This window comes from Patella vulgata, chromosome 6 (assembly GCF_932274485.2).
Source record: "Patella vulgata chromosome 6, xgPatVulg1.2, whole genome shotgun sequence".
In the NCBI taxonomy this organism is placed as follows: Eukaryota; Metazoa; Mollusca; class Gastropoda; family Patellidae; genus Patella; species Patella vulgata.
Genome location: NC_065884.2, coordinates 6,952,138 through 6,974,777, shown reverse-complemented (window position 1 = coordinate 6,974,777; position 22,640 = coordinate 6,952,138). Strand labels below are relative to the sequence as shown.

Here is a 22,640-nt window from a genome sequence, read left to right as displayed (position 1 = left end):
CTAATGCTAATTTATTCAAATAAAATGGCATATTGTCTGTAAATATCGTTAACACATCTATTAAAGTCATTGTCTTGATTGACAGATTGTAATAGACCTTTCCCGCTAATAATATATTCCAGTGATCATTAATTTCGCATTACTTCACCAACATTGAAATTTTTAAAGGGCGATACTATTATTCTTCTGAACCTTAAATCAGGCGAAAAGAGAGACAGGGGCAGAGAAATGGGGTTTAATGTCCACACGACACAAACTAGGTCATTTCGGGACTAACATATGTTTCAATTTTATTTCAATAATTTACATAGGGGTCTTTAACAGTGGGAGGAAACCGGAGAACCCGGAGAAATCCCATGAGGTTGGACAGGCGATCCTACTCCTTGTCACGTACAACCGGGGAATCGAAAGCACGCCAGTTGATTCAATGACAGACCTTATGATACAACGCACACGCGCTAACCATTCGGCCACCCAACCCCACTAAAAAGGCGAAAATAAGTCTAAATGCCAGTTTAATGTAATTTGAATGTACATAAAGTGATTCACATTTAATATTTTTTAAAATTATGTTCGAAGAAATATGTAAACATTCCAAAATTGAACGACATTCGTTTGGTCCTGTGAAGTCCATTGTATTCGGATTATTATTATTTTCTGTGTTCATTACAAATGACGCTCGAAACCATAGAGTATACGACACAGTATACTGTTTTTAAAATGTTTCTAGTATTCTCAAAATTGAATATTAGGATTCCACATTTTCACGATAAGACAACAACAATATTGGATATAAATGGACCAATATTCAATTTTAATTCATGATTTAAGTTTGAATATTATGGAGACATTAACTGAGGGGCTTGGTTCCTTTAATGTAGATGGATTTCGCGTGGGGTATAGCTGATATTGCATATCAGTGATTGGTTACGGAACAGGTCTATCAATCATTTGTATTATTACAAAATGTTCTATTGTTCCATCTGGCGGCTTTTGAATTGAGTGTTCGTGTGATTAACATGTGGGAGCAGCACTGTAATGATTAACCTACAAATTTATGATAAGGTTTAAGGGCGTAGGTTGAGAGAGAGAGAGAGATAGATGGGGTTTAACGTCCACTCAACACAAACTAGGTCATTTCGGGACTAACACACGGTTCATTCATTTTTATTTCAATAATTCGCTTGCGCGTAGGGGTCTTTAGCAGTGGGAGGAAACCGGATGAATCGGAGAAAACCTACGAGGTTGGACAGGCGACCTTACTCCTTGTCACGTACAACCAGGGAATCGAAACCCCGCCAGTTGACTCAATGACAGACCGTATGATACAGCGCGCGTGCTACCCCCCCCCCCCCCCCCCTGGTTGAAATAGAGATCACTAGTAGTTGAAGTTAAGTAATGTACGCTCGTAATTTACTAAAATTACACAAAATTGTCAAACTGTCCATTTAAGAGAAATACACGAAACACTATTTGATGAGAAAATTCACAGAAACAGAATCGAACTTCTTCTTTCGAAAAGTCACAACACATCATGAAAATAGTTATAGACAGAGATGCTACTAATGTAATATTATTATTATTATTATTATTTGAAGTTGTATATCATCATTTTACAAACATTGGGAGCCACGGTGGCTAAGTGGGTAAGACGCGGGCTTGCTAGCCTGAAGGTCGCGTGTTCGATCCCTGCATTCGCCGAGAAAGTCTGGCAAAGGTCGAAAAACCGAGGTTCCGAGTACACATTAGCGTGCACGTAAGAGATCCCTTGGCAGTTGGAATTCAATATAAGAGTAGACCGCACTGCCACTGTCTAGACGGCGTATGCCCGTCTTCATTAGCCCAGTCAGAGCAGAACAGTAGGACGTTAAACCCCATATCATTTCATTACATTTTATTTCCATGTCTTTATTGTTATCATTGCTATATAATACTGTAGTACTATAAGACTTCTTTCTTGTTGTGTGTTTTTCTTCGTGGTCGTAACAGGACTACAGCATAAAATAGTTTTACAACTTTATTGCTAAGCTGTAATGGCTGTGCAGGTTCCTCGTTCTCAATGATATTAATAATGGCTGCTAGGAATTTCTGAATAAGCTCTGATCCAACTCGCTCTACCCCCTAATTTCTGCAGGTCTTAGATAACCTTGACGTTAATTTCCATCCCATATATGGAATAAACCTCTTTATTTCACACAACTAAGATGCGAAACATTACCTATTTTGGTCTACCAACCATACGTCAATTAACAGCCAGAATTTGATGGATATTTTGACAATGATTATGATTTAACCAAAATATTACTGTTTTTTTATATGTATAACTATATAGTTACGTTCATTAAGTATATGTGATTTGACTCTATAGACAAAGTGAAGCAACCATTTTGCAAAGAACCAAAATTGTCTCAAAGACCAAAGTGTTACAAAAGTTGTTTGTGTTATTCTTATGGATGATTTGAAATTGCAATGTGTAAGTATTTTCTTGTACCATTCCACAAATTTTTCTCAATCTTTAAACAGCATTAACAGACCCCTCACCACATTCCTCGCCGTAGCCCTTGTCCTGCGAAAATGATTCTTACAACCCAATGCATGACATATGCCCATCATCATTAGACAAGTTTGATTTCCATGACGTTGTAGTGGTTGGATATCGGTTTTATCCGGTTCAGTGTTTTGTCTAACACCATGACAGTAGTGACTGGTGACGGGGTATGCTAACCCTTTCAAAAACAACAAGTAGCGTGTTCGTTCGCCCCCCCTCCCCCCAGAGAGAGAGAGACACACACACACACACAGAGAGAGAGAGAGAGCACAGTACAGTACAGAACATAAGCACAAGTACATAAGCTTGCACACATGGGTATTTAGTAGAGGGACCTTCCAAGAGAAGACACACAGGGGTTGGCAGGTGACATTACTCATTCATTGACACGATGTACAAGCCTGGACCCTAAACCACATCACTTGGCTCCACGACAGACCTTATGATCTAAAGCTTCCAAATAGAGAAGCAAAGCTGTAACATCTTGTGCCCTTACTTACCCACAACTCTTACTTAGGATTTGAATTAAAATAAAGTCGGATACAATCCCATACCAACACAAACAAAACAAAATGAACAAAACAACAGAATAGTTCTATGTCATATTTATTATATAAATGTAAGAGGGTACAAAATAACATGTAAAAATGATTATTTAAAGCGGCATAAGATTAGATAAATAGCTAGCATTTCTCGCTATAATATTTTAAAAAATGATAATGAAAAGAGAATATGTTTAAAATTTTAGTCAAATTACTTCACTCTGAGCCAAGCTATAGGCGATACAATTATAGCATCGATTGTCATTACTAGTATTGTGACGATAATAATCAAAGTCTTGATTATCCAGTTTACGGTAACCACAAAACATATTTAAATCTACTAAATATCCCATCGAGAGTTGATTATGGTCTTGGTAAGTTAGTTAATGTCTGATTAATAATTTATACAAAAGGCCAGCAATAGTCGATGTGACTCTTACATAATGCATGTTTAATAAAAAAAAAGAACAAAAAACAACAAAAACAACAACAACAAAAAAAAAACAAGAAAAAAACCACTATTGTACGATTATAGAAAGATCTGCAATATGCAGACTTAACTCTAGCATAATGTATGTTCAATAAATAACTCAAACCATTCCATTTTTCATGATCAAAATCGTGACGAGGATACGATTAAAGGGAGATAACCAAAACAAAACAAAAATAAGCAATAAGACAACAAAATAATTCTATGTCATATTAATTATATGCATGTATATATGAAAAATAAAACAGCTTTTTTTGTTATCTTTATATTCTATACACCGGCTTGCAATATAAACATACTTTTTCTTCTTTTGGTTGTTTTTGTCTATTTTTCTCTAAATTCATTTATGTTTACTTTTTATCACAACATATATATCTACAGATAACCTCGTTGCTCTGTTATAGTGATGGGATTAGTTATTACACTGTAACTGTTCATTACAACTGTCATCCCTGTAATATGATGGGATTATTCACCATATAATTACAGAGAAGTGATATATTTTTTTTTTTTTTTTTTTTAAAAATGTTTAATTTTTTTATGTTTTTTTTTACAGGAGGACTGCTATCCTGGAAAAAAATGGGACAAAGTATCGATAACTCATTTCGCTGTTACTCAAGTAACTAAAATGTTTCGGTTGAAGATATGTACTTCTCTGCAATGTTCTATTCAACATTCCCCCACTTCCGTTTTGTTGAACCATTTATCCTGGCTTGAAGATGTTCTGATGCGTCATGGTTTATGGTCTTAAGGGCTTCAATTATTCTGGGCAAAGCATTTTGTCCACGATGACCAAGTATTTCCACAAGTTTTTCAGCACCATTTTCATCACTTGTATGCGTTCCTTCTTTCTCAATTTGTTGCTTGTCTTTATCATCTATAATATGGTGTTGATACATTGTGTCCTTTATGAGATCTAGATCCAGCGTGAATTGTTCCACCAAGTATTCGTGTTCATCCTTCCAAATTAAATAATGGCAAGGCTCCATTTTACCCCTATGTACCTTATCATACTGGATAAATCCACCTATAACGTGACCTGAAACAGACAGACAGGTGTAGCTATTAGTTTAAATCATTACACTCATATATTCCCCAGTTTCCTGTACCCTCGATGGAATGGGCGGTGATAAACTTGAAAATAATATACATGCCAAATTTATGAAATAAATTGGGGTTTAACGTCCAACTATTTTGCTTTGCCAATTTATCAACTGACAATAGTGAATTGTAGGATTAATAGAATCATTCCTTAAAAAGTTTATAGATTCAACTGATAATAGTGGATTGTAGGATTAATATAATTATTCCTTAAAAAGGTAGGACTGTTTATAGATTCCATGTGTTTTAAGTCTATATCTTAACATATACAGAATATATATCTATCGCTCATATTCAATCCATTCTGTAACACTAACAGGAGAAATCATGTATAAAGAAGGCTGAGCAATGGATTGATATAAAAACTACTTTTACTGTTTGTTTTTTCGATACGCATAAAGCAATTCGTTTTTCGATATACGGATATGAATATCCAGAAAGAGGACTCCAGGGATGGATATAGAGAATAGGTGAGAAACAGATTCCATTGAATCAGTTTGAAAAGTCATGACCGTACCATATAAGGTATACATTCTACTTTGTAAACTATCGACAATGTAAAGTACACTGTACACAATACATGGTGTAAAGAAGCTGATTTGAAACATTGAAAAATGTATTTTGAAACATGACACAGGAGCGGAAACAGAGGGGAGGGTTTGGGGGGTCGACCCCCCCCTCCCCCCCCTGCTCAGCTACATAAATTTTTTTGTAAATCAACACTTTTTATGAGAAAAGTTTATCGGCCGTGTGCTTTATCCTTTATCGTCAGATGTGGGACAGGATGGGCACTCAAAGCACGAGATAATGATATAGACATTATGTGATATCACATTAATGCTTTGCATCCATGAAATTGAATCACAATGTCATTGTATTAATTAATTCATAATAAAATTGACGTCAAACGAGGTGTTGAATTTCTCTGTTTAAAAAGCTCAATGTGTATGTATATACGCCAAATGACGATAAAGACCATGTGGGAGGGGGGGGGGGAGATACAATGTCTCAGGAACCTGGCAAACCCCCTCCTGCAAAAATTCCTGGATCCGCCCATGTGACAGGTTGCCAGACAACGAAACATACACACCCACAGCAGCTAAGTCGTCCGGGATTCGTCAAGGGTTGTGGAATATGTCTATCTTTTGTCGGTAATGACCAAACGTGTCTGTGATTGTGTGATTAGTTGTCACTGCTGCTTTCCTGGTCACTTTCAAACAAATGAGATAAAACGATAATCACGTTAAAACAAACCCTTCAACTTGCTCACACTGTCTAATTAAATTACCTGTATATGAACTGCCCATTCCCCATCTCCGTTTTGTTAAACCATTTATCCTGTCTTGTAGATATGTTGCTGCGTCATGGTTTATGGACTCAAGAGCCGCAATTATTCTTGGTAATACATTTTTTCCGCGATAGCCAAGTATTTCCACAAGTTTTATAGCACCATGTCTATCACTTTTACATACTCTTTCTTTCTCAATTTGTTGTTTGTCAGTTTCATCTATAATATGGTGATGAAACATTGTGTCCTGTATGAGATCTAAATCAGGCGTGAATTGTTCAAACAAGTATTTTGTCGCTCTGATCCAAATACGTAAATCTTCAATTCTCATTCTACCCCTCATTACCCAATCAATACGCCGACCAATGTCTCTTGTAAACTGACCTGAAAAAGAGAGAAAGGTATTACTAATGGTTTAAATCATTACAGTTTTCAATCCCTTAAAGTGATCGTCGCATATTGTCAAAGAAAGACAAAAGATAATTATTTCTATATCTATTGCAAATCACTATCACCGGTAGCGATAAACTTGAAAATAATATATTTGCGAATTTCCTAACGGATAATAGTGATTTGTAGGATTAATAAAATTGTTCGTTAAAAAGGTGGTAATGTTTATAGAATCCATGTGTTTTAATTCTTTATTTTACCATATAACGAACATATAACTATCGCTCATAAATAACTATAAACAACGTAGCTCGTTTTTCGTAATTCAGATGTGAATCTAAAACCAAATCCATACTTATGGAAAGGATATGTTGACATTATTACTTGCATTATTTAAAAGAATTATGAACCTTTTCCGGTGACCTTTAATTGTCGTTATTGCCGAATATCGAAATGCAAGCTACCCGTTGTTCGATAATCGGTGACTATCTTTACATTTCTGGTAACGTTATACTTCCATATTTCATTAGCCGGGCGGTGCAGAAAAGTAGAAAATTAAAACCCATTTAAATTATTTCATTTCTGTAATATATAACATGTCATACTATTTATATCATTTCTGTAATATGTAACATGTACTATGTACATGATTGACCAAGTAGCACTGCCAAAGTACAGCTAAACATTGTCAGCTTTTACACTATTTTCGTACAGGGAGAGCCATTTTGACGGGAAGTTCGATTGCCACAAAATTCAAACTAAATTGTATATAAATTTCACACAGTGCTCAATAAATAAAACAAGGGCCATAACTCTAAAAGCAATTGACGGAAATTGCTAAAATTTAATAGACTTCTTCGTTTTACTATTCAAATGATGCACAGATCGGAGAACGTTCACAGGGTTCAACAAAGTGATACAAATGTATCTAGAAGCAAACGAAGGAAATTGCTGAATTGCACTAGACTTCTTCGTTTCAAGGGTTCAACAAAGTCAAACAAGGGCCATAACTCTAGACGTAGTTAACCGAACTTGCTGAAATTCAATAGGTTCTTTCGTTTCGCTAATCTAAATAAAATATATGGCTTTCATACAGATTAATGGATAACAGAGCGTGCAAAGGGTCTACATAGTGAAATAAAGGCCAAAACTTCTAGACGTAATTAACGGAAATTGCTGAAATTCAATAGGCGCCTTCCCTTCACGAATTCAAATAATGCGTATCCATCGCATACAGATCGGATGATAATGTTTGTCGTTAGAGTGTTCACAAGGTGCAATAAATTCAAACAAGGGACATAACGAAATTAACGAAAATTACTGAAATTAAATAGGCTTCTTCGTCCTATTAATGTACACAAGGTGCAATAAATTCAAACAAGGGACACAACGAAAATTACTGAAATTAAATAGGCTTCTTCGTCCTATTAATGTACATAACATGTGTCAAATTTCAAAACAATCAGCTCATAAATGTAGTCTGTAGAGTGTTCACAAGAAAGTGTGAACGACGGACCGACAGACGACGGCAATATACGACAACATTTCCATGCGGGCGTGTAGGCTTCTTCGTTTCACTAATTTCAATAATGCATATAAATTCCATACAAATCGGATGATAACTTTTGTCGTTAGAGCGTTCACAGGGTTCAACAAAGTCAAACGAGCCATAACCCTAGCCGTAATTGACGGAAATTGCTGAAATTCAATAGGCTTCTTGATGTCACTCATCTAAATAATGCATATGAATTTCATACAGATCCCATTATAACTATTATTGTTAGAGCGTTCACAGGGTTCAACAAAGTGAAACAAGGGTCATAATGTGCAAGTAAATTATAATGGTGATAAAGTAGTGAATTGTTTGTATTTCATTCTTTGAATATTTCATTCGTTCATTCATTCATTTATTTAAACATTTCTATTATTTATGTTGCTATTAATCCTTCGTTATTAATTAAACGTTATTGTTTTATTTTACTGTAATTTCTTTTATATTTAAATCTTTCCTTACCTAATGACAGACGGTTGACAGCTGACACATAGTTTAATTACTACCTTATTGTTTTATTTTACTGTAATTTCTTTTATATTTTAATCTTTCCTCTTTAATTGTTATTAGTAACCTTGCTATATATTGTCAATTCCTAAGATACCATTTTATTATAAATACCGATTTGTACATTTACAAAGCATTCTAGGTTTCATCCCGTTTCCAGGACAGTTACTCTGTTTGCCGAACGGGCTGTTCTCCGTATACGATGTTAAATGTTATCCGGTAATAAATAGTCTCAAGCATAGTTCCGGTCTCTAGTTATCAATAAAAAGATGCATCATGTAAGATCCAAATCTGCCTATTGCAGATCTTTCTTTTGGTTTCAAATATTAGATAAATTATTATTTAGACATATTCACATGTCATGCCTATAATCACTCTCTCGGATGGGCGAGATTTCAATGGCTTTGAACAACCGCAAGAGGTTAACGGTTGTCAAGTACCGTTGCTAAGATGACAAATGATCTTTTTAAATGAATAAAATATTATCCTTAAATGAAATTTAGAAGTAGAGGTATAATATCCATAATAACACAACTTTATGGATTTACAACTTCTTGGTTTATTACATGCAACGTTTCAATACTCTTACAGGTATCTTTATCAAACAATGATCAATAATGAATAACAACCTACATTTATAGTACATTCATGAGTAAGACAATAAAAACATAAAATTAATTAATGGTTATAACAACAACATTTCCCTTTGAAACTGACTTCACGATCTCTCTTATTAACAGGTAAAACGGGGACTGAAGCCACCACCAAGGCTTAATAATCATACTATCAAAACATCAATAAATTATTAGTGTCTTTGAGTAAGACAATAAAAACATAACATTAATTAATGGTTATAACAACACCAGTTCCTTTTGAAACTGACTTCACGATCTCTCTTATTACCAGATACAACGGGGACTGAAGCGAAGTTTTTGTATTATGGTGATGTGGACTTAGTAAAGAGTCGTGCCAATATGTTGAGGGGAAAACCTTATGGAATAAACGAACAATTCCCCCCTATTGTTGAACAAGAAAGGAAGAAATTGTACCCTGTAATGAAGAATTTGCGAATAAGTGGTCAGAAAGTAAAATTGGTAAGAGATAAACTATTTGTTAATAATCAACTCTATGATATTACTAAACACAATGCTACACAGTTTGACCAAAGACCTTCAATCAGATATGATAAAGAACCGGTACGAAATCCTCCACAAGCCACATTTACTCATAATCCGATTAGACCATGGGAAACCAACAACAGAAACACAAGTACTGCTACTAGTAGTTCCGGTAGACCTTCAGCGAAACGCCACGCACACTTCAGTTCAAGTTCGGAAACATCTCCAATGCGGGCATGGGTAATCTCGGGGAGTGGACTCTCTATATTAGCTTGGAATGTAGGCAAAGGACTGAGAAAAAAGCTCATGGAACCAGCTTTCATCTACATTGTTTGTGAACATGACATTTTGTGTTTGTTTGAAGCCTGGATTAGTGAAGATGATGTGATAGAATTAACGGACTATACAGTGTACAAATATGTTAGAGACAAAGGGAGGGGTGGGGGAACTGTTATATTTATTAGAAATAAAATTATATCTGCATGTGAAATCCATATGAATATATTAGACTGCATTGTACTTATAAATGTATCATCCCCAAGTCCAGTAAACAACCCGCTTGCTATATTTGCATGTTATTTCCCCCCTTCCAACAGTGTTTTCTATGAGAGAAATGACATTAAATTGTTTTCTTGCCTAGAAGAAGAGATCAGTAAAGTTTCTAATTCACATACTATTATTACTGTTGGTGATCTTAATAGTCGTACATCTATTGAATATGATTTTGTGGCCTATGATAAACTAAATGAAACAGCGGATGAGCTATTATCTAATATAATTGTTTATAACCCTGATAATTATCATGTTTTGAAATTGAGAAACAACATGGATAAAACTATAAATAGTTTTGGTAGAGAATTATTAAATATGTGTAAGGCAACTGGTTTAAGAATAATAAACGGAAGATATTTGTCTGACAAGAACGGTTCTTATACATTTAATAGTGTTAAAGGATCAAGTTTAATCGATTATTCATTGATGCACTATGACCAATTTAATTTGATACAAAGTTTTGAATCTGGTCAGTTTAATGAGTTTTCAGACCACTCACCACTTTGTATCAAGCTGAACTTCAATCTGAATAGCTCGGACGTTAGTAGTATTAATCGTCATAGTGTTATACTCAAAACTAAAGTTGTTCAGAAATGGGATCATCATAGGTGTAGTGAACTAATAAATCAGTTGAGCATATATCAGCCTGTTTTAATTGATAGTTGTACGCTAAATGACCGGTCGAAAACTTCAATAGATAATAATGTTGACGAATTCTCCCGGACCCTTATGGAAATAATATCACCCTTCTGTATAAATAAAATAGAAAGTTCAACATATTATTTAAATAAAACTAGGTGTAATAAACTTAAAGTACGACCCTGGTTCAATGAAATTTGTACTTCCCATTATAAACTTTACAAAAATGCCTTGAGTAATTTTAATAAAAATAAATCTCTTGAAAATAGATTAATTTTATCGTACACAAAATGTTCATATAAAAAATTACAAATTAAACTTAAACGCAGATATATGGCACGAGAAGGCAATCGTATTAATTTTCTACGGAAAGACAACCCAGCCATGTTTTATAAACTTTTCAAGAAGAGTAAGAACTTGATGGACCCTTCGGTTACTATAGATAACTTCTATGAACATTTTAGTAACTTGGATTTAAATATAACACATAATATTGATCATGATGTAAACGAATTCTTATCTCAATTTGATAATCAGACACTTTCTGAAAACGAAGTAAAGGATGACCTTGATGTTGGCCTTAATGGGCCAATTACTTATCACTAGATTTATAAAGCCATCAAGAACTTAAAAAAGAACAAATCTTGTGGAATTGATGGAATTATTAATGAAGTATTTATTTATTGTTCACAACAACTTGTACCCGTTTTAAACATTTTATTCAATAATATTTTAGAATCTGGTTGTTTCCCAGCTACTTGGTGTATTGGTGTAATAGTGCCTGTTTTCAAAAAGGGCGATTCCAGTAACCCTGACAATTATAGAGGAATTACCCTTGTTAGCTGCTTGAGCAAATTATTCACTGGCATATTAAACAACAGATTATTAGAATATGACAAATCACATTGTAGTATTATTCATTCCCAGTTTGGTTTCAGAAAAGGTTTATCAACTACAGATGCTATTTTTATTCTAAATACGTTGATCAACCGAATTTTAAAACATAAAAAAACGCCTTTATTGCTGTTTTGTTGACTATTCAAAAGCCTTTGACTTAATCACACGAGTAAATCTATAGTATAAACTAATTCAGGAAGGCATAAAAGGAAACATTTTAAAATTGATACGTTCTCTATATGATCAGGTAAAATGTTGTGTTAAACTACATGGTGATTTGTCGAACTTTTTAAATTGTAATTCAGGTCTATTTCAAGGCGAAATTTTAAGTCCCATATTATTTTCATTTTAAATTAATGATATTGAAAACCATTTGTACTCTGAAAATTGTCCATCCATTCCATTCGATACCATGAACCTTTTTCTTTTAATGTTTTCGGAAACGCCCGAGGGTTTACAACAGTTGCTTGACTCATTATGTAAATATACTTGTAAATGGAACCTCACTGTAAATACGAAAAAAACTAAAATTGTTGTTTTTAGAAATGGGGGGAAATTATCAGAAAATGAAAAATGGTTTTATAATGGTAATGAATTAGAAATTAATCTTTAAGAGGCATTTAGTAACTGGGTAGAGCAATACACAAAAAACACATACTTATGGAAAAACAGCTATTTATTTATTTGGGCGACGTTTCGAAGAGTATTCTCTCAATGTTATCAAGCTAATACAGTAATACAAGAATTATGAGATGAATATATACAGAAAACTTGTATTACTGTATTAGCTTGATAACGTTGAGAGAATACTCTTCGAAACGTCGCCCAAATAAATAAGTAGCTGTTTTTCCATAAGTATGTGTTTTTTGTGAATTAGAAATTGTTGACACTTTTAACTATTTAGGATTGATTTTAAACTATAATGGTAAATTTTTGAAAACCCAGAAACATGTAGCTGATCAGGGCAGGAAAGCTTTATTCTCTGTATTATGAGTATGTAATGATAACTTTTTTAACATTGAAACTAAATTGTCAGTATTTGATACTTATGTCGGAAGCATTTTATCATATGGTGCAGAAATATGGGGATTTCATAAAGCCGCTAATGTGGAGAAAGTTCAATCAAATTTTTATAAGCGAATACTAGAATTTTGAATTAGGTCGATTCCCCTTACATGTAATGAGAAAACTCAGAATTTTTAAATATTGGACAAAACTACTAAATACTGATAATAAGATTTTAAAATGTTGTTTACAGGACCAGGTATCTAATAAAAGTCAATGGATTACAAATATAAGGAATGAATTATTTCAAATAGGTCTAGGCTATATTTGGGAAAATAGAGAATTCTGTAACTCATCATATTTCAAATCCATTAAGCATAAAATTTTAGATATTTTTAAACAATTATGTATAGAACATATTTGTAATTCATCAAAGGGTTTCTTTTATCAGCATTACATTTCAAATTTTAACTTGCAATATTATTTGTCCAAATCCATACCATATAAATATGCTAATTGTATTTCAAAAATCCGTTTATCTGCCCATAACTTATTTATAGAAACCGGTAGATACAACAGTGTTGCTAAAAATAAAAGGTTTTGTAAATTTTGCGATAATGATGATATTGAAGATGAGTACCATTTTGTATTAATATGTAAAAAATATAAAGATATTCGTTTCAATTATATTAAGCCATATTATAGAATTAATCCAAGTGTATATAAATTTATTCAACTTCTGACTGTACATAATATTAAGGAATTGACAAACCTAGGAAAATATCTATCAATAGCTTTTGAATTGAGAAATAAATCTCTCCAAAATCTAACGATATAAATTGACATCTTAAATACTTGTAAAAAAATGAAATTGTCTTCTCTCCCGAAAATAACAACCTTGTAAATAATTTCACATTTGCATGTATATATGTTCTGTATATTGTACTGTATCTGATGGGCAGTTAGCCCAAGGAATAAAGAACTGAACTGAACTGAACTGACTTCACGATCTCTCTTATTACCAGATACAACGGGGACTGAAGCCACCACCATGGCTTAATAATCATACTGTCAATACCCCTTACTATCAAAACATCAATAAATTATTAGTGTCTTTGATTATGTCTTTTAATGATATGGTAATTTAACTAATGTGTATAAGCATAATCAATAAGGGTGATTACTCTCTCCTCCTTCCTTATGATCATAATTTTATAACTTAATATTCAAACCATTTCCCTATGTTTAAACTACAATAACAACCTTTATTTAATCATTTAGCATTTTTTAACTATGTAACTATTAATAATGAAATATATTGTTAACTATTGACTATTTGTGAGGGTGGGTCCCAATCTTCCTGCATTATATTAATAAGTCATTCCATGCATTCGATATTGCTCGACCATTATCTTTATTCATTTTAGGTTTATGTCTTCGTATTTCTAAGGCTTCCCACAAAACTCTCTTTTTCCATACTTTAATGTTCTTAGTTTTATCCCATTCTATGTTATGGGTAGGATTTTCTATGATGTGTTCGGCTACTGCAGATTTATTGGGTTCCAGACGTCTAGTTGCTGCTTTATGTTCTTTAAGTCTCACTGATAACGGGCGGCACGTTTCCCCTATGTACATGGATTTGCAACTGCATAGGATCTGGTACACTATGCCTTTCGGGTCCACATTTGGTATTTTTGTTCTCCCATTGGCGTTGATCAGTGATTTTAATGGTACTCCTCCACTAAATGTTACATCTTTTTGCAATCTGGTCAGTAATCTTTTAATCTTATGACTTCTTGGGCCTATAAATGGAATGTTGATATGGATAGGGGCTTTTTCTTTACCAGTCACGTCGGGGACTTTATTCAGTTTTTCCGTTGTACTGCTAATAACTTTTTTCACAAATTCTAATGGGTAGTTGTTGTATTGGGTTAGGGTTTCAGTGATGTGTTTAATTTCTTCTTCAATTTTATCATCGGTGCAAATATTATGAGCCCTTCTGGTTAATATTGACACTATTCCCGCCTTGGTTGTTGTTGGGTGGGCAGATGCGAAGTTAATATATTGATCTGTATGCGTCGGTTTTCTATACACTCTTGTCGTTACTTTATCATCATTTCTGTCAATTAGGATATCTAAAAAGGGTAGCTGTTTATTATTTTCTTCTTCAACTGTAAATTGTATTCTTGGATGTATGGAGTTGAGGTGGTGGAGTAGTAGTTGGTGGTTTTCCTCTTCCTTCATTACAGCCAACACATCGTCCACTTTTCTAAGTCAAATGCTAGGTTGGATTGGGGATGTTATTAGGGCATTTTCTTCGAAGGCTGTCATATAGATTTCAGTGATAACCGGACTTATTGGTGACCCCATTGGTAACCCATGGATTTGTTCAAATATTTCATCTTTCCATGTAAAGTATGTGGATTTAATACACAATTGTAACAATTTCATTATATCCAATGCCCAACGCCAAACGACAAAATCATATGTTGGTGATGGGTGGTGGTTGATTTGTGTTACTCGAGCTATTCACCGATTAGTCCAGTCAATTTATGAAGCAAGGGGGTCAACCCACCAAAGGATGCAAGAAAAGGTTTATAGATGGAAAGTCCAAAATTATAAGGCTAAAGTTCAGTTTTTTTAGACAGTCATCAATTTTTAAGATTAACACATACAACCGACGCCATGCATTAGGTTGTTAGGGTCAAACCTTTATATATGGCATGATGTTCCTAGATGTCCGGTGATACCTTGAACCATTTTCGGTGATATCTTTACCCCAGAAACATGCTGCACAGAATCCAAACATTTAAAGGGACATAACTTTGCACTGTTTTATCACAAAATAACAATTTTGGTCTCTAGATTAATGTATGTTTTTGGGGTCATTCTTCTATTTGAAGAAATGCTCAGTGGCGTTACATGGTTCCTGATACCATTTTCGTGGAATCTCCTACCCCAAAACATCTTGACAAGAACCCAAATTTGTAACTCTGCACTTATCACTTACTGGCATATTTTGGTATGTACATGTTTTAACTTTTAGGATCCCTACCCCCAATAACCTGATGTCAGATGAGTGAAGCAAGACAAGCAAATAGATGTCCAAGAAATTATTTACCAATTTGTTCTTCATAGAATGAAGCATGCTGGCGTCTCTATGATTTCTAAGGTGCATTTCATTAACGGAGCAACTTTTGCTAAAATAAGCGCCACTCTCTGTTTGCTGGGGTATACAATGTTATTGTTTGCATTACATTTAATGTTATACATTCATAGAACCTCAAGGTAAGGTCAGTAGCGGATCTAGAAGCTGGCAATGTGGGGTGGTGGGGGTCCAAACATATGGCGCCATCCATAATGCGCCCCGGTAGAACATAGATTGTATTGCACGACTGTTCTCCCTCGTTATCTAGCGAGAGGATAGCAATTTAATCAAAGTTGACATTAAGTTCATGTCATATTATGATTTTCATAGATTTTGTTACTAGTTACTAATATTTTGTGAATCCTGTGAGCAGTGGCTTTAACACTGAGTAAAACGACGGGGAGACAATTTGGAAAATTTCAGTCAATATCCCGGCTTTTGAGATAATTGCTAGGAGCAAATTATTGTGAACGAGAGGATCAGAATTGACAGTCAATGGGACAGAATCTCGAGATCTGCCCGTCAATTCCACCTGTTTTGTCGCCCAATGATCCACGTACTACCATAACTTGGCGATTCACTATAACCGTGAATATGATAGTTGTCAGATAATATGAGACCACAGAGGAATAGAAGAATGATGCCATAAGCGTCGTGGGCGCGAAAAAAGAATATCAGATAACAACATATAATATAAAACTGAGCTTTTAATTATTTGGGACTCGGTCAAATTTTAGTCAATTTCCTTGCATTGAACGAGAAGATAAGAAATGGGACAGAATCTTGAGGTCTGTCTGTCAATTCCGCCTCTTGTGTGACAGGACAACTGTACAGTCTGTCATCTCACGACCCACTGACTACTGGTACTACTTGGGGGTCGAGAGTCGATCATGGTCTTGACAGGTTAATAAAAGTCTAATTAATAATTTATATATCACTTAAGGCCAAAACAAAGACCCGCAATGGGAAGATTTGGCTCTTGAATAAGGTATATTTAAGTAAATAAATTTGGATGGATATTAACTGTCTTTCAAAAATAAGAGAGTTTATTAATGAATTTGCTGATGTTTTTTATTTTAAACTAAACTCACCATTCTCCAGTCGATCTACAACAGATTTGTAACCACATTCCTTTAAGCATTGTATACATATATCATAGACATCACCACGATCTAATAAAGTGAACAGTAAAATCTTTGTAGCATTTCCCCTTCCTTCACGTTCGTATATAATACGACAAGTATCTATGTCTGTCTTGTTGAATACACCTTTCTGATATAATATCTCACACAGTTGTATAGGTTCTCTAATGTTGTTCACCAGATAATCAAAATTACTCTCTATCTTCCTTTCGCTAGCGCTTGGCATTTTTCTGCGTTGTACTGAAATTATAGATCCATGTTATTGTTTATATATTAAACAGGTTTTACAAAGATCAGACACGATCCCCGTAACAGTTTTTTTTATTTAATATCTGTATCACTACACAACTGAAATAGAACATTGCCATTCTAAAATTATTATATTGAAACAGATGCCAACTATTTAGGCTCCTAGAATACAAACAAAATATAATATGTGCCACACGGGACTTTCTGAATGTCCAATCAAACACTCCCCCCGATATTTGCACAGAACTAAGACGAAGTTTTATAAAGTTTATTTTACAAAGAATTAACCAGCTTTATTAATTAATAAAATGAGGGGGTAACGGTGGCTGAGTGGGTAAGACACTGGTTCCCCCTTGTCAGTTCAGTGATGCCTGACAAGGACAGCTGTCTAGTCGGTCGGATGGTACGGAAACCCGAGGTCCCGTGTACACATTGGAGTGCACATAAAAGTTCCCTTGACAATTGGACATTGTGCAAAGTTTCCCCCATAGCACACTGTATGAAATGAGGGGGTAACGGTGGCTGAGTGGGTAAGACACTGGTTCCCCCTTGTCAGTTCAGTGATGCCTGACAAGGACAGCTGTCTAGTCGGTCGGATGGTACGGAAACCCGAGGTCCCGTGTACACATTGGAGTGCACATAAAAGTTCCCTTGACAATTGGACATTGTGCAAAGTTTCCCCCATAGCACACTGTATGACGTATGTCTGTATGTCTTCATTGGCCCAGTTCGGAGCAGTAGGAGGTTAAACCCCATTTCATTAAATAAAATGACTGCAGCTACTCGTTTACGATCCATTTAAGTATCATAACTTGTATTTACCTTGTGGCTTGGGTGGTGTGGGTGGCGTGGTTGGTGACGGTACCGTAATATTCGTTATAGTTCTTGGGACTGAAATAAGAGATCAAAAGTTTGTTTATTTTAAGTAGCCTAACTTGTATTTACCTCCTAGATACCACCAGAGTTTGTATCCTTGGTTCAAATGTACAACAGGTCTATATTTAGAATACCACCATTCATGGTTCAAATATATACATGGTTTGCGTTTAAAGTATCACTAGAGTTTGTCTACATCGCTGTGGTCAAATATACAGCAGAATTACATCAAGCTGATTAGAACACAGATTCTATTTCGTTTCGTTTTTTCTAGTTCTAAATTTCGTTTTACTTGTCTTCACAACACTAGGATCTGGAAGAGATGTTATATAACAGGCGTTCTAGTTGATGTGAGGAATTAGCGAATGAAACGGTATGTTACGGCGAGTTCTTGGCGTGCTTGATAAATGATTGATAAATCATTGTCTGACGTTATAGGGTCGAAAGCCGCTCGTATGACCCTGACGCGACCTCCCAGTACAACTGGTCAGATCTTCATGTAGTGTAGTCCAACCAAAGTATAAAAATACGAAATGAAATTTTAATCAGATTGTCATTACATTGAACATACCACTATATTCGCGGTACAAATATGCACCGGAAATACATTTAAAATACCACCAGAGTTTGTCTATATATTCATGGTTAAAATATACATTGAAAATACCACCAGAGTAAGTCTATATTCATGGTTAAATTATAGCTAGATCTACATTGAACATACCACTAGGGATTGTTTTTATTCGTAGTTCAAATATATGGACCAGATCTATACTTAAAATACCACCAGTGTGTATATATTCGTAGTGTTCACATTTCAAACCTACTGAACTCTAGGTCAATATTTAGAATTTGTTAACAGTATATAAAACGTTCAAACCTACCGATTTCGGGGATTTCTACAGCAGCACTTCCGGTACCTGAAACAATATTGGTCAGTTTTAATCGGGAAAAAATACTTGATAGGATGCGCTCTCGCCGTTTTCATTTCGCCATGTCAATACTGGTACATGCGTCGAAATTGAAACCACGTCTTTTGAGTCAATGGCATTCCTTATAATCTTAGATCACGCCTTAGATTTCAATGGATTTGAACAGCCGCAAGATGTTAACGGTTGTCAAGTACCATTGCTAAGATGATAAACGGTCTTTTTAAATGAATAAAATATTGTTTAAAGACAAGAAAAGTTGATAAACGATCTACGCTTTATCTTCATACAGTCATGTAACTTCACCCAGAATAAAGAAATTTCAATAATTTTTTTTTCAATATAATATTTTTACATTATAAATCTTTGAAGTGTGTCAAGATCCCTATTAACTACCCAATATCTTTAATATAGATCCCTATTAACTATCCAATACCCAGGATCTTGAACATACATCCCTATTAATTACCCAATACCCAATATCTTTAACATAGATCCCTATTAATTACACAATATCTTTAATATAGACCCCTATTAACTACCTAATACCTTTAATATAGACACCTATTAACTACCTAATACCTTTAATATAGACACCTATTAATTACCCATACAGTTACCCATACTTAAAAAGCCTCACAATAGTGCATTTGTTATAGCTGCTGAAGCGAAAAAAGTATAAATTTTAATAATCAAAATATTGAACTATTGAAACTTAGAATTACAAGGTAATTTGTTTTTTCACCCTGATGAGACACCTTTGTCACAAATACTTTGTTTTAACCGTTATTTTTTATTGATACAGGACTTGTTTCTTTAAAACCATTGCAATGTATGTATAGTCTCAGAATGGAACTTATTGCACTTGATGTCATTTGGGAAACAAAATGGTCAGATATATCCTGGACATCTATTAGAATTACATTTATTAAGGTTTGCCTAGAATAAAATGATATTTATTTCCATGTTCATGTTTCAAGCTGAATATCTCGTGAATATCTAGATCCATCGTCGTTATTCAACAGAAAACTAAAACATTAAAGAATATCACTATTTACTTAATTTTCCGCATTGGCATTCAAAATATATAAAACAAAGGCTCCCAGACTGAAATCCTGAACAAATTATCTGAGTATGAATATGCATATGGAGAATAGCAGAGGAACCCGCTCCCTCAACCACTGCCCAACTTACGCACCCATATAAAACCACTGGGACTCGTGTAATACATGTACATACCTGTGATCGTCTGAACCAATCCTGTATATCCCAGGTCACTCAAACATTGGATAAATTTATCAAAATGATCCTGACTGCCTTTTATATAGCTTATTAATAGGGATACACCATCCTCTGGTTTCTGAGTGGCTGTTTTTAATATCTTCTTCAATTGATAATCATGAACAGCAAAACGTTCATGTAATTTATGTGCCACAATCCCAATTTGGTCAGCAAGTGTAGTTCGCAGCAATCCGCTATGTGCCGTTAAAATGGACAGGTGGTTTGGCAGGTGAACTAAATTGAAAGACGGATTGTCATTTATTAAAGGCGAAACATAATAAAATAAAAACAAAGTCAAATCGGGGGTTATATATATATTAAAATTTGATTAAATAATACGCTTGTGAGTGGGAAAAAACCAGAGGACCATAAAAAACCAGCAGGTTGTGTAGGCGACCATACTCCTCGTCAGGTACAAGCTGAGAATTGATACCATGCCAGTTGACTCAATTACAGACCTTATGATCTATAGTGCGCCCGTGCGAGCATTCTTCTACCAGACCAAATATAAATACAGACTATATCAATCATCAATCACTCCCACCATTAATTATCTTAGTTAAAAACTGGTTTATATCAAGCAATTTGTGCTTTTCTGATCATTTAAAGTTTACATTAAAGAGACATAATGTAAAAGCTAAATCTGCAGGTCATTAACGAGACATTATGCATGAGCTAAATCTGCCTATTGCAGGTCTTTCTTTAGGCCTTAAATGTTATATAAATTATTAATTTGGACACTAGCATGACTAGCATGGATGGCTCCGATATTAAGTAAAATAGAACATTTCGGCCATTTAATGTTATATAAATTATTAATTAGACACTAACATGACAAGGCCATAATCAATTCTGGATGAATTCGGATGGCTCCGATTTTAAGTAGAATAGAACAGTTCGGTCATTTAATGATTTAATTTAAAACTGGAGAAGCAAGATTAAGCCTCAAATACCAGCACCGGTTAAGATACCAGTCAATAAGATAATGAAAAATCAATGCACACATCTTGTAAAGACTACACCTTTTTCAAACCACACGAGACTTAGTGTTCGCTTCTACGTCATGCATAATTTATAATTCACTTGAAATAGATGATTTGAACCAGTTATTATATTATGACGTCAACTACATTATCATGACTTACTGATTTTACAATGGTTAATCAATGAAAACAAATTATTCTGATTATCTTGTAATTACGAGTTAACTATTTCGGAGTTAGGAGTTAATATCTCGTAATTCTGTTAATGATTTTACACTGCTAAATTGAACATAAATACATATGTTTGCACTAAATTATTTTATACTAAATCGGTACTACTCTTCTGGTAAATACTCACGTCACAGGAAGGTTGATATGATATATTTAGTTTATCGCATATATATTTACCTGGTTTCACACATTCCGTCATTTTCTTCTCTTTATCTGTGTATGAAAAATAATATAAACATTATTTTACTTACAGAAAATAATGAAATTGGGTTAGCATCATACTTTCAGCGTCACCCGGGCTAATGAAGACAGACATACGCAATGCAACGTGTAATGTACTCTTATTTCGAATTTAAACTGTCAACGAAGGGTCCTTTTACCTGCATGCCAATGTGTACACGGGACCTTGGCGTTTCTTCCAATCTGAACGACTAGACCAGGCCCCCCGTTCCTGCACCACTGACAAGAGGAAACCAGACCACACCATATCCTTGTACCGCACCCGCCATTTCAGTTCTTTTTGCACGATATAATCAAGAATTCTACTGACGTTGACAAAATGATGGTCTGCTGTATGCTATATAGATAAACAAGCGGCTGGGTTTATATGTTTCACAGTAAAGACAACCACTCCGCCATTTTACATTGTAAGGACAGTTAATAGAATACAGCTGATTGATTATATTTGGACACAGTACAACATTTATTTATCCATGAACTTTAAAATATGGTACCATATCGTTTAGGGCCCAAAATCAATGAACAAAGAAAAACATATTATATAATTACAATGCGATAGTAAATAGTAATGGCCGATTCACAAATGATAAGACAATAATAAAAAAAAAATATGTTTAGAACGGACGATCGTTCAGTTTGGACTGTTCACGTATTTCACCGAACATAATTGATTAGAAATTTAAAAAAAAATGATTATAAATCACTTTATATACACTCATATTACATTAATATGTGCTTTTAGACCAATTGATGGTTCCAAAAAATAGAGTCATACACTGGGTGTGGGCGTGGCATGCCTATCTTCTTATACCCGTCATCAGTCGCCATGTTTGTTCTACAAATTGAAAACAAGTATGGTGACTGCTTGGGGTGTTATCTATTTCTTTTTATTTAATTATTGTCACAGTTTTATAATCGGAGTTCAGCTTTAA

At 34.4% G+C, this 22,640-nt stretch overlaps 1 protein-coding gene across 2 annotated transcripts in view; it reads right to left on the bottom strand.

The window, feature by feature from the left end:
- Positions 1-3,138: 3,138 nt before the first annotated feature.
- Positions 3,139-22,640, bottom strand: part of LOC130013069 (uncharacterized) — a 29,927-nt gene continuing 10,425 nt past the window's right edge. For both annotated transcript variants that reach the window (XM_056101529.1, XM_056101530.1), the window contains exons 2-8: positions 21,646-21,681; positions 20,213-20,488; positions 18,929-18,964; positions 17,991-18,059; positions 16,869-17,159; positions 5,970-6,353; positions 3,139-4,619 (exon numbers count right to left, since the gene is read on the bottom strand). In XM_056101529.1, coding sequence (XP_055957504.1) covers positions 4,246-4,619; positions 5,970-6,353; positions 16,869-17,159; positions 17,991-18,059; positions 18,929-18,964; positions 20,213-20,488; positions 21,646-21,667 — 1,452 coding nt within the window. In that variant the 5' untranslated portion in view covers positions 21,668-21,681 and the 3' untranslated portion in view covers positions 3,139-4,245. The remainder of the gene's footprint in view (positions 4,620-5,969; positions 6,354-16,868; positions 17,160-17,990; positions 18,060-18,928; positions 18,965-20,212; positions 20,489-21,645; positions 21,682-22,640) is intronic.